The sequence below is a fragment of the Rhinoraja longicauda genome, chromosome 37 (assembly GCF_053455715.1).
Source record: "Rhinoraja longicauda isolate Sanriku21f chromosome 37, sRhiLon1.1, whole genome shotgun sequence".
Taxonomy (NCBI): Eukaryota; Metazoa; Chordata; class Chondrichthyes; order Rajiformes; family Arhynchobatidae; genus Rhinoraja; species Rhinoraja longicauda.
Genome location: NC_135989.1, coordinates 13,677,682 through 13,690,832, shown reverse-complemented (window position 1 = coordinate 13,690,832; position 13,151 = coordinate 13,677,682). Strand labels below are relative to the sequence as shown.

Here is a 13,151-nt window from a genome sequence, read left to right as displayed (position 1 = left end):
TTTTGATGTGCAGGTTTTTATTCACACAATGCTGGAGTAACTCAGCAGGTCAGGCAGCATCTCGGGAGAGAAGGAATGGGTGACCCGAAACGTCACCCATTCCTTCTCTCCCGAGATGCTGCCTGACCTGCTGAGTTACTCCAGCATTGTGTGAATAAAAACCTTCGATTTGTACCAGCATCTGCAGTTATTTTCTTATAATACTTGATGTGCAGGTTAATTGGTCTCCGCAAATTGCCCCTCGTGTGCAGGGGACTGGATGAAAAAGCGGGATAAAGTAGAACTAGTGAGAACAGGAGGTAGACACAAAATGCTGGAGTAACTCAGCGGGACAGGCAGCATCTCTGGAGAGAAGGAATGGGCGACGTTTCAGGTCGAGACACTTCTTCAGACTGGAGACTGATGGTCGGTGTGGACCCAATGGGCCAGAGGGCATGTTTCCATGCGCTATCTCCAAACTAAACTAAATATGTTTGGGACCAATTGAACAGTTCACCTTTTTTCCCCATATTTCAGGCAAAGAACATCTCCCCAGGACAAAGACTTTATTCTGTCTTTTTGTTTGTTTATTGCTGGGATAATGCTGCACCATATGTTATCAACCCTTTGTTACTCTTGAAACCAAGGAGGCCATTGAATCTACCATGTTGGTGCTTCAGAGCAATTAAAGATGGCAGATTTCCTTTCTCTGCAGTAGAGTAATGAAATAAGTGGGGGTTTTTACAATAACCTGGTATCGTTGTATTTACCATTCATAAGACCAACTTTAATATCAGATATATTTGGTAGAGTTGCTGCTTTATAACGCCAGAGACCCATGTTCGATCCTGACTATGGGTGCTGTCTGTATGGAGTTTGTACGTTCTCCCTGTGATCGTGTGGGTTTTTTCCAGGTGCTCTGGTTTCCTCCCACATTGCAAAAGTGTACAGCTTTGTAGGTTAATTGACTTCTGTAACTTGTATATTGTCCCTAGCGTGTAGGATATTGCTAGTGTGCGGGGTGATCGCTGGTCAGCACGGACTCGGTGGGCCGAAGGGCCTGTTTCCGTGCTGTATCTCTAATCTTCTCATGCGGCGTCAAAAAAGTAAACTTTTCTCAAAAGAGTCCAGTCATGTTTTGGAGAACTTGGAATGGTGATGTTTCAGGTTGGGACCCTTCTTCAGTCGGCTTGCATCTCTACTCAAGACAACAGAAACACTTTATAGCTCCTTTCAAAGTTACAATGTAGGAACTAGCGACCAAGGGGCAATTGTAAGCTTCCACAAACCAACACGGATGGATTAATTGACACAAAGTGCTGGAGTAACTCAGCGGGACAGGCAGCATCTCTGGAGAGAGGGAATGGGTGACGTTTCGGGTCGAGACCCTTCTTCAGACCAAGCATCTCTGGGGAATATGGATAGTTGACATTTTGGGTCAGGACCTTCCATCACCTATCCATGTTCTCCACAGATGCTGCCAGACCCGCTGAGTTACTCCAGCACTTTGTGTCCTTTTTGTGTAAACCAGCATCTGCAGTTCCTCGTTTCCACCGGGATGTTTTTGTTTAGTTAAAGGTGCTTTGGAAATGGCAGTTGTTGTAGCTTGCTGAGTTCAGATGACCAGAAGATAACTATCAGCACATACTGCATACATCTGGTGAGAATTTATTGGGACCGATGTTTTTTTCTGCCCAGCTCCATGAGGCTGCCAATCAGTGGTATTTTCTGCATATATTTACACATTGCCTTTAAGCCTGGCCAGCTATCAGTCAGAGACTTCCCATTCCCCTTTGGTTCCTGTGGTGTAGAGAAGAGTTCAACGTTCCACCAGCCAGAACTGATTTAGGCTCAAATCCCTCAGGGGACCAAAAATGTCACAACCCATCACTGTTTGCAGAACATTGGGCTGGCAGTATCAAATCAAAATTCCATGCATGCAGTAGTAAATACACATCACTTCAATATTTGACACCTATTTAGACTTTACTTTCAACTTTAGAGATACAGCGCAGAAACAGGCCCTTCGGCCCACCGAGTCCGTGGTAGTGTGAACTGTGAGGAAGATGCTATGAGGTTGCAGGGTGACTTGGACAGGTTGTGTGAGTGGGCGGATGCATGACAGATGCAGTTTAATGTGGATAAGTGTGAGGATCTGAATGGTGTCAAGTTAGGAACAGGGGACGTAAAACGAGATCTGGGTGTCCTAGTGCATCAGTCACTGAAAGGAAGCATGCAGGTACAGCAGGCAGTGAAGAAAGCCAATGGAATGTTGGCCTTCATAACAAGAGGAGTTGAGTATAGGAGCAAAGAGGCCCTACTGCAGTTGTACAGGGCCCTAGTGAGACCGCACCTGGAGTACTGTGTGCAGTTTTGGTCTCCAAATTTGAGGAAGGATATTCTTGCTATTGAGGGCGTGCAGCGTAGGTTTACTAGATTAATTCCCGGAATGGCGGGACTATCATATGTTTGAAGATTGGAGCGACTAGGCTTGTATACACTGGAATTTAGAAGGATGAGAGGAGATCTTATCGAAACGTAAAAGATTATTAAGGGGTTGGACACGTTAGAGGCAGGAAACATGTTCCCAATGTTGGGGGAGTCCAGAACAAGGGGCCATAGTTTAAGAATAAGGGGTAGACCATTTAGAACTGAGATGAGGAAAAACTTTTTCAGTCAGAGAGTTGTGAATCTGTGGAATTCTCTGCCTCAGAAGGCAGTGGAGGCCAATTCTCTGAATGCATTCAAGAGAGAGCTAGATAGAGCTCTTAAGGATAGTGGAGTGAGGGGGTATGGGGAGAAGGCAGGATCGGGGTACTGATTGAGAATGATCAGCCATGATCACATTGAATGGCGGTGCTGGCTCGAAGGGTCGAATGGCCTCCTCCTGCACCTATTGTCTATTGTCTATTGACCAGCGATCCCCACACATTAACACTATCCTACACACACCAGGGACAATTTCCAATTTGGCCAAAGCCAATTAACCTACAAACCTGCACGTCTTTGGGAGTGTGGGAGGAAAGTGCAGATGCGGGTTTACAGAAAGGGAGAGCTGAACCAAATGTCAATACAAAGTAATGAAAAAGCTTTGAATGGAATGGCAGAATCTGGGTCAATAGAATGTCCATTCTTAAAGAGTTAACTATGCAGCTTGGGGTTTGACTTTTGACATAGTGTTGCCTATTTACTTTCTGACCAAATTGATGCCCATGTTAAAATCCAATTCTGTTCCAAATCCGGAGGGGAGGGAGGGGAATAAAGATACTCATGATTTTTTTTCAATATAAAATCTAAGGTTTGGTTGCTTATTGGATAGGGGTAGATCACGAGGCGAGTGTTACGCTGTCTGCAGTTGGTTCGTGTATAAATTTGATCAGATGTTTCTTCCATTGCTTTCTCGTTACCAGTAGCTCCGGCGTTATCATTTTAGCATTGCAATTGATTAATATCGATAGGTTAGGGAGGAGGAGGAGGAGGAGGAGGAGAGAGATAAGGGAGGGGGTGTGGGTAAGATGTGCGTTGCAGCGACGTCTGGAGCAAGCAAATGAAAGGCATGTGGACCTTAGCCTGGGATGCTGTGTGGATTTTACTCTGGGACTAAAACTACAGCATGGAGGTGCAGATAATGCATCGGCGACTGGGAGAATAGACTGTGAGAGAGAGAGAGAAACAATCTGCCGATGCAGGAAGAAAAAAATATCGACCGAAACCTGATTTTTTAAAAAAGAGAAAAAAAAATATCTTTGCCTGGAAAACATAATTTCCTCGAAGACAACAATATTCTGCAAAAAAAATATACCTGCAGAGCTGAAAATAGACCTGACAATTTTGCGTGTCTTGTCTAATTTTGTGTGTGTTGGGGGAAAAAGAGAGAGGAGGAAAAAAAATCTCAATTGACAAGCTGAAGAGAGAGGGAGAGACTGGAGGAGAAAAATCTCAATTGACAACGAAAGAGAGAGGGAGAGACTGGAAGAAGAAATCTCAATTGACAACGAAAGAGAGAGGGAGAGACTGGAGGAGAAAAATCTCAATTGACAACGAAAGAGAGAGGGAGAGACTGGAGGAGAAAAATCTCAATTGACAACGAAAGAGAGAGGGAGGAAAAAAATCTTCTCAAGTGACAAGCAAAAGAGAAAGAGAGAGAGGCTGGAAGAAAAAAATCTCAATTGACAAGCTAAAGAGAAAGAGAGAGACTGGAGGAGAAAAAAATCTCAATTGACAAGCTAAAGAGAAAGAGAGAGACTGGAGAAAAAAAATCTCAATTGACAACGAAAGAGAGAGGGAGAGAGAGACTGGAGGAGAAAAATCTTCTCAAGTGACAAGCAAAAGAGAAAGGAGAGAGGCTGGAAGAAAAAAAATCTCAATTGACAACGAAAGAGAGAAAGAGAGAGACTGGAGGAGAAAAAAAATCTCAATTGACAAGCTAAAGAGAGAGTCACAGAGAGAGAGAGAGAGAGAGAGAGAGAGAGAGAGAGAGAGCTCCAGCACTGGTACAGATGATGGGATGTATCGTGGATTTGCCTTCCCTTGCTGCTGAATGGTGATTTTTGGCATCTGTTTTTAGAATGGCGAGGTTTGGAGACGAGGTGCCAGCCAGGTATGGACCTGGGCAAGGAAACGCTGGCCGAGGTGGGAGCCGGCAGGGAGGAGCTCCCGGAGCGCCCCCCCAGAGGATGTACAAGCAATCTATGGCCCAAAGAGCCCGGACTATGGCCCTCTACAACCCTATCCCCGTCCGACAGAACTGCCTCACAGTTAACCGCTCACTCTTTCTCTTCAGTGAAGACAACTTTGTAAGAAAATATGCCAAAAAGATCACAGAATGGCCATATCCTTTATTATTATTATTATTTATTTATTTTTCTTTTTAAAATTTCTCTCTCTAATGTGTATTGATGCATTTTGTTTTAAAACAAGTATTGGCAATTCGATTGTTGGTGGGGGGGGGGGGGGGGTGGAGAGGGAAATGTGGAAATCTGCACGATGTTAAACGTTGCCAATTTCACTTGTTAGTTTTTTTACTGGTAAAATCATGCCATGAATATCCCTTCTCTAGTTTATGATGGTAATATGAATGTCACTCCCTCCCCCCCTCCCCTCCCCCTTGGTTATAATGGTTATCATCCCAATGTACCGGTTTAAAAAAAAAAAATGAACATGGGTCTCAATGTTGCATGATATTAGTGACACTGGTTATATTAAAATGCACGTCAAACTCTCGGTTTATAATGCCAATTTCTCTGGTTATGTCTGCTAATTGCACCAGTTCCCTGGTTATACTGGTAACAGTGGTCAGTTTCACTGGTCATGTTGGATGCAATGATATATCAGTTATAATGTGACCGTTGCCAGTGCCTCTGGTTGTAATGTTAATCATGTCAGTTCCAGGTTATGTTGCTCGTAGCATGTCAGTTAACCTAGTCATGGCAGCTTTACTGGTGTTAATGTCCATTTCCTAGAGTTATGGTCGGTTTGACTGGGTAGCATGATGTACATTTATAGCTGCCAGCACGCTGCCTCACTACCTCCAATGGTGGCATTATGTTGATCTCACTGGTGAAAGGTTGGTGCAAGATTTGCTGTGGGTAACCCACTGTGTATATGGAGTGTGGAGGGAAGTAATGGGGGTGGGGAAATAAAAGGCAAAATAAATCAAAATCATCCCCCTCTTCTCCTCCCCTCACCTCCCCCAAAAAATGTATCTGAGTTTAACGATTCTCTTCACATTAATGCAGTCAGCTTTCAGGTCCAGGGGAAAAAAAAAATCTACTGCCATTTGCAAATAGTCATAATTATCATTAATGTCCCAGACCAATTGCAGCCATTTCCTTGGGAATAAATTACAGGAGGTTTTTATGTAGCCTGTTATTGCAGAGTTTATTTTTTGTGCTGTTTCTGTGCGGGTTTAAATGCCCGATGGGAGCAGGGATGCATTAACTAGGTTTGCTGACGTGTGATAGTGTCTATTTTAGGGAGCCATTCAGTAGGTTGGTGTGATGAATAGGATTTTTTTTTTTTTTTTCATCCTCCTGTTCGCACGATCACCTGGTTTCCACTGGGCTCGTGATCGCACAGATAAGATGCCGAGATGGATTAGAATCCAAACCAAGACCGCATGCAGATAGATATCCAGAAAACCTGCAGCCTTTAAAAAAAAAAATCACATTCACCTAGGAGTCGAATGGGAATTTTTTTTAAAAGCACACAAAGGGGTCTCTATGTTTTTTAATTTACTGATCAGAGATTTTTTTGGGTGACTGGATAAGATAAATTGCACCTTTGCTAATTGGAGGCCATATTCTTAATCCTGGTTCAGGAGTATGCGGTTTCTGCTTTGAGGCTGAGTACAATCTTTGATCCACGGGCTTTTGTTAATGTGAGACCTGCAGTCAAACCTAGGGGCTCAGATGACTGGAAAATCCCATCACCCTGTGAATGGTGAACCTGTGGAATTCTCTGCCCCATCTCCCCCCTCCCCCTTGAGGCTGTGGATGGTCATTTGTTGAAGGTACTCAAGGCCACGATCGCCAGATTTGTGGACAATAGAGGGATGAGAGGATTTGAGGATTGGGCAGGAAAGTGGACAACCTTACTGAGCAAAGGAGAAGCACAAAAAACACAGTCATAGCGTCATACAGACTAGGAAAAGGCCCTTCGGCCCAGCTTGCCTATGCTGACCAACATTCCCCATCTACACTAGGCCCACCTGCCTGCATTTGGCCCATTTCCCTCAACCTTTCCAATGCATTTACCTGCCCAAATCTTCTTTAAATGTTCTTATAGTATCTGCCTCAACCACCTCCTCTGGCAGCTCGTTCCCGATAACTACCATCCTCTGTGTAGAAAAAGTTGCCCCTTGGGTTCCTCTTAAATCTTTCCCCTGTCAACTTAAACCTGAGTCCTCTGGTTCTTGATTCCTGTACCCTGGGTAACAGTTTGTGCATTTACCTTATCCATTCCCCTCATGATATTATACACCTCTATACACTCTGTACTCCAAAGACGTACAGGTATGTAGGTTAATTGGCTGGGTAAATGTAAAAATTGTCCCTAGTGGGTGTAGGATAGTGTTAATGTACGGGGATCGCTGGGCGGCATGGACTTGGTGGGCCGAAAAGGCCTGTTTCCGGCTGTATATATATGATATGATGATAAGAATCACCTGCTCATCCTCCTGTGAGGAGTAATATAAGATTATTAAGGGGTTGGACACGTTGGAGGCAGGAAACATGTTCCCAATGTTGGGGGAGTCCAGAACCAGGGGCCACAGTTTAAGAATAAGGGGTAGGCCATTTAGAACGGAGATGAGGAAAAACTTTTTCAGTCAGAGAGTTGTAAATCTGTGGAATTCTCTGTCTCAGAAGGCAGTGGAGGCCAATTCTCTGAATGCATTCAAGAGAGAGCTAGACAGAGCTCTTAAGGACAGCGGAGTCAGGGGATATGGGGAGAAGGCATGAACGGGGTACTGATTGAGAATGATCAGCCATGATCACATTGAATGGTGGTGCTGGCTTGAAGGGCCGAATGGCCTCCTCCTGCACCTATTGTCTATTGTGCTCCAAGGAATAAAATCCTCACCTTCCCAACCTCTCTCTACAGCACAGGCCCTTGAGTCCTGGCAACATCCTCGTAATTCTTCTCTCTACCCTATCCAGCTTGACAACATCTTTCTAAGAACAGGGTGACCCAAACCTAAACATGGTATTCCAAATGTGGCCTCAACAACTGTAACATAATGTCCCAACAGGCTGCTAGCCCATTCTTTGTTCTCATCTAACAAAGAACTCTATTACCTGGTTGCCTCCATTGTAAATGCAATGTATTTGGATGTTGCAGAACACAGAGATTGTTCGCTCCTTGATCCTTGTGCTGCAGGAGCTGATACTGATGTAATCTTGCAAGTGACTTGAGAATGATCAGCCATGATCACATTGAATGGCAGTGCTGGCTCCTGCTCCTATTGTCTATTATCTATTGTCTATTGACTTGTAGCCAGCACCTTGGTTAGCCCAAGGTATTGGCAATGGTCGTACCACGGATTGTCAGAATCTAGCGTCCCTGGATGGTCATGACTGACTCCCTGAGCCCATCCTGACCACATCGGACTGCCTGTGCTGGATTTGTGTTGGGGTAATTCTGATTCGGGCAGATTGTCTATTCTGGTGCAGATGATTTACTAGCTTTGACCACGTTGTGTCCTCTATTCATGATCGGCATTTTGTGTTTCATATTTATGGTGTGGTATGACTATAAAAATGATTGGTTCTTGGATTTAGGTTGGGTTTGGTTTGGTCTGGTTAAGTTGCAATGTTATACCCCACAGTTTTCTATGCTGTCCCAAGCATGTGTAATAAATCTCTAACCTGGGGCACTGGACTTTAATGTCCAGAGGACACTGGTACACATTATGCTCCAGATGTTTCAAACCCTGGTGAGACCACATCTGGATATTGGAGTGCAGGTCTACAACTAACTCTCCCTTGGAGAGATTGTATTGACATTGGAGAGAGAGAGAGCAGTATGTCTCTGAGAATTAATCCAAGTGAATCTCTTCATTTTGTCGAGATTACTAAAAGTGATGTGCTGAAGTTTTGAAGGATGATTTGATAAAGTTTCCTAAGGCATTAAGGGCAACAGTGAAGGGACAAGCTATTTTCATTGATTGAGTAATCTGGGACAAGGGGGAGGGGGGTGGGGTGGGGAAGAGTTAGTTTAAGAATGTATAAGAAGATAACTGCAGATGCTGGTACAAATCGAAGGTATTTATTCACAAAGTGCTGGAGTAACTCAGCGGGTCAGGCAGCATCTCAGGAGAGAAGGAATGGGTGACGTTTCGGGTTGAGACCCTTCTTCAGACTGATGGTTAGTTTAGTTTGGAGATACAGCATGGAAACAGGTCTGTCAGCCCACCGGGTCCGTGCCGACCAGCGATCACCCATGCTCTAGTTCTACCCCACACACTGGGGACAATTTTCAGAAGCCAATTAACCTACATAGCTGAAGATAGGCACAAAATGCCGGAGCAACTCAGTGGCACAGGCAGCGTCTCTAGAGAGAAGGAATGGGAGACGTTTCGGGTCGAGACCCTTCTTCAGACTGAGAGTCAGGGGAGAGGGAACCTAGAGATATGGAAGGGTGCAAAGAGAATGTAAGGCGTGAAAACGACAGATATAGCAGACGATGATCAAGGAAATGTAGAATGGTTCATTGTTGGGGGAAGGGAAGGTAGCAACGAGGCATTCAAACAGTAAAATTAATCAGGACAGTGAAACTAGTCGGAGAACTAGAGCGGGGGAGGGAAGGGGCGTGAGAGGGAAAGCAAGAGTCACTTGGATTTTGAGAATACCGCTGAGTTGTAAGCTGCCCAAGCGAAATCTTGCAGTATTGATTTCTCTAAACCCATAGGGAGAACGTACAAACTCCATACAGACAGCACCTGTAGTCGGGATCGAACCCGGGTCTTTGGCACTGTAAGGCAGCAAGCAACTCTACCGTGAATTGAGTGCAGGATGGAACTAGTGTATGGGTGATCATTGGTGGGCGAGGATTCAATGGGCCGAAGAGCCTGTTCCATGCTGTACCTCTAAACCTAATTAAAATTATTATTGAGTGAGTGGGCAAATATGTGAGGCATTGGGTCATAGGTTGGGTAGTAATCAGATGGTAACTAACATTTAGAATGCAAGGTCCCATCGTGACTACTGGACTTGTTAATGGAACTGATACGTTACAATGCTGAGAACAATATTCTGCACTCTGTATCCTCCCCTTTGCTCTATCTATTGTGTTTGGCTCGAGTGTGACAATAGGCAATAGACAATGGGTGCAGGAGGAGGCCGTTCGGCCCTTCGAGCCAGCACCGCCATTCAATTTGATCATGGCTGATCATTCTCAATCAGTACCCCGTTCCTCCCTTCTCCCCATACCCCCTGACTCCGCTATCCTTAAGAGCTCTATCTAGCTCACTCTTGAATGCATTCAGAGAATTGGCCTCCACTGCCTTCTGAGGCAGAGAATTCCACAGATTCACAACTCTCGACTGAAAAAGCTTTTCCTCATCTCAGTTCTAAATGGCCTACCCCTTATTCTTAAACTGTGGCCCCTTGTTCTGGACTCCCCCTACATTGGGAACATGTTTCCTGCCTCTAACGTTTGTCCAACCCCTTAATAATCTTGTGCAGGAGTGGGCCATTCAGCACTTCGAGCCAGCACCGCCATTCAATGTGGTCATGGCTGGTGTGTGTTTATGCGCGGTGTATCTGATCTGTTGGTTAGCTTGCCTGTCACTGTAATTTGGTACATGTCACTATAATAAAGCTACACCTAAACCTCAAAGCTCCCTGGTACTGAGTAGCAGCTGGGAAGTGGAATCAGCTGGCAGGTTGTGCCCAGGTCACAGCTTGGCACATCTGCCAATCTGTCGGGTTCCATTGATTGATCATTAGCAACCCCATGGATGTACTTGCTGAAAGATGTCTGATCTCGCGCATTGAGACGGGGCCTACTGCTGAGATAGACCAGTGAGACCTTCAGTCACTTGCAATCAGCCTGTGGCTATTTCCCCATGATGTTCATGTTTTGGCACTTGGGTTAGGTTGCAGAATTTGAGGTTGTTTGCCTTGTACCAAAGAAGGTTCAGGGAAAAGAGAGAGAGAGAGAGAAAGCAGACACAAAATGCTGGAGTAACTCAGCAGGTCAGGCAGCATCTCGGGAGAGAAGGAATGGGTGATGTTTCGGGTCGAGACCCGTCTTCAGACTGATGTCAGGGGAGGGGGGCGGGACAAAGAAAGGATGTAGTCGGAGACAGGAAGACTAGTGGGAGAACTGGGAAGGGGGAGGGGATAGAGAGGGAAAGCAGGGACTACCGGAAGTAGAGAAGTCAATGTTCATACCGCTGGGGTGTAAACTGCCCAAGCGAAATATGAGGTGCTGTTCCTCTAATTTGTGCTGGGCCTCACTCTGACAATGGAGGAGGCCCAGTACAGAAAGGTCAGTGTGGGAGTGGGAGGGGGAGTTAAAGTGTTGAGCAACTGGGAGAACAGGCAGGTAGGTTTAGGTGGACTGAGCGGAGGTGTTCAGCGAAATGATGGAAACGAGGGAAAGCAATGGATACTTCAAGTTAGAGAAGTCAATATCCATACCGTTGGGGTGTATAAGTGAAATATGTTGGGACAGGAATATGTTATTCGTTGCTGGCTCAAAATGCAGTGTGTTCACGGAGAACTCTCATACATTCAATTCCATTGAATTTGTTTAGCATCAGAGACCAAAGGTGAAATACTACTCCAGTTGATTGATTGATTGAAAGATACAGCATGGAAACAGGCCCACCAGCTCATCCCTCCCCCTTTCAGACTTGCGTTTGGTTTGATTGTATTCATGTTTAGTATTATCTAAATTGATTGGATGGCATGCAAAACCTTTTCACTGTACCTCACAGTACAAGTGACAACAATTGATTGACTGATTGAAAGATACAACATGGAAACAGGCCCTTAGGCCCAGCGAGTCCACGCTGATCATCATTGCTATTTGATTCAGTGATTCAATGATCATTTATTGTTGCATGCACCGAAGTGTAATGCTTTGTTTTGTGTACAACCCGGTAAAATCATACAGCAGACCTCACTCGCCTAGGCAGTACACAAGTGTGGCCACGATTTGGTTCAACGGTTCACAGAAGAAAGATACAAAATGCTGGAGTAACTCAGCGGGACAGGAGAGAAGGAATGGGTGATGTTTCAGGTCGAGGCCCTTCTTCTTAAGACGTCTGGAGAAGGGTCTCTACCCTAGGAGCAAAGAGGTCCTTCTGCAGTTGCACAGGGCCCTAGTGAGACCGCACCTGGAGTACTGTGTGCAGTTTTGGTCTCCAAATTTGAGGAAGGATATTCTTGCTATTGAGGGCGTGCAGCGTAGGTTTACTAGGTTAATTCCCGGAATGGCGGGACTGTCGTATGTTGAAAGACTGGAGCGACTAGGCTTGTATACACTGGAATTTAGAAGGATGAGAGAGGATCTTTTCGAAACGTATAAGATTATTAAGGGGTTGGACACGTTAGAGGCAGGAAACATGTTCCCAATGTTGGGGGAGTTCAGAACCAGGGGCCACAGTTTAAGAATAAGGGGTAGGCCATTTAGAACGGAGATGAGGAAAAACCTTTTCAGTCAGAGAGTTGTGAATCTGTGGAATTCTCTGCCTCAGAAGGACGAGGAGGCCAATTCTCTGAATGCATTCAAGAGAGAGCTAGATAGAGCTCTTAAGGCTAGCGGGGTATGGGGAGAAGGCAGGAGCGGGGTACTGATTGAAAATGATCAGCCATGATCTCATTGAATGGTGGTGCTGGCTCGAAGGGCTGAATGGCCTCCTCCTGCACCTGTTGTCTATTGTCTATTGAAACCCGAGCCTGAAGAAGGGTCTCGATCCGAAACGTCACCCATTCCTTCTCTCCAGAGATGCTGCCTGTCCCGCTGAGTTACTCCAGCATTTTGTGTCTATCTTTGGTGTAAAGCAGCATCTGCAGTTCCTTCCTACACAAAGGTTGACCGAACATTCCTATCTCCTGCCTGCCGCCAGACGTGGTAAGGCCAAGTATCCGTACTGTAACAGCGTTATTAGCCTGCCTTAACTGTTAAATTCTCTCGGTTGGACGTCTGGAATTTCCTTTCCCCCTGCTGCATGAGTCCAGCTGGGTGCACTGTCTATCCTGTTCATTGTATTATCCTGGCCAGACACAGTCTCGTTGCAGACTGCATCCAGACCAATTCAGATTCTCTTCAACAGACGACATTGAGTTGATTAATTTTTCAGACGTAGGATGTTGACCTTTCTTCACTGAAGGTCCACAAATCCATTAGTCTTTGTCCCTTTACTGGCTCACTCTTCCTGGTGCCTGATTCCATGTTCTGTGTCCTCCATGTGCTTTCAATTCCTGGTTCCCCACCGTCTGACGATTCTCTGCTCTGGCCCTTCCTCGCCCTTGTTCCTAACTGTTTAGGAAGGAACTGCAGGTGCTGGTTTACACCAAAGATAGACACTCAGTGCTGGAGTAACTCAGCGGGACAGGCAGCATCTCTGGTTAGAAGGAATGGGTGACGTTTCGGGTCGTGACCTTTCTTCAGACTGAGAGTCAGGGGAGATGGAGGCACAGAGATAAGGAAGGGTTTGTGTG

At 45.4% G+C, this 13,151-nt stretch overlaps 1 protein-coding gene across 1 annotated transcript in view; it reads left to right on the top strand.

Moving 5' to 3' along the window:
- The window catches only part of LOC144610509 (voltage-dependent P/Q-type calcium channel subunit alpha-1A-like), a 398,212-nt gene that overhangs the window by 24,728 nt on the left and 360,333 nt on the right, over positions 1-13,151 (top strand). Inside the window, exon 2 of the mRNA XM_078429269.1 lies at positions 4,547-4,819. Within this exon, the coding sequence (XP_078285395.1) occupies positions 4,547-4,819 (273 nt within the window). The remainder of the gene's footprint in view (positions 1-4,546; positions 4,820-13,151) is intronic.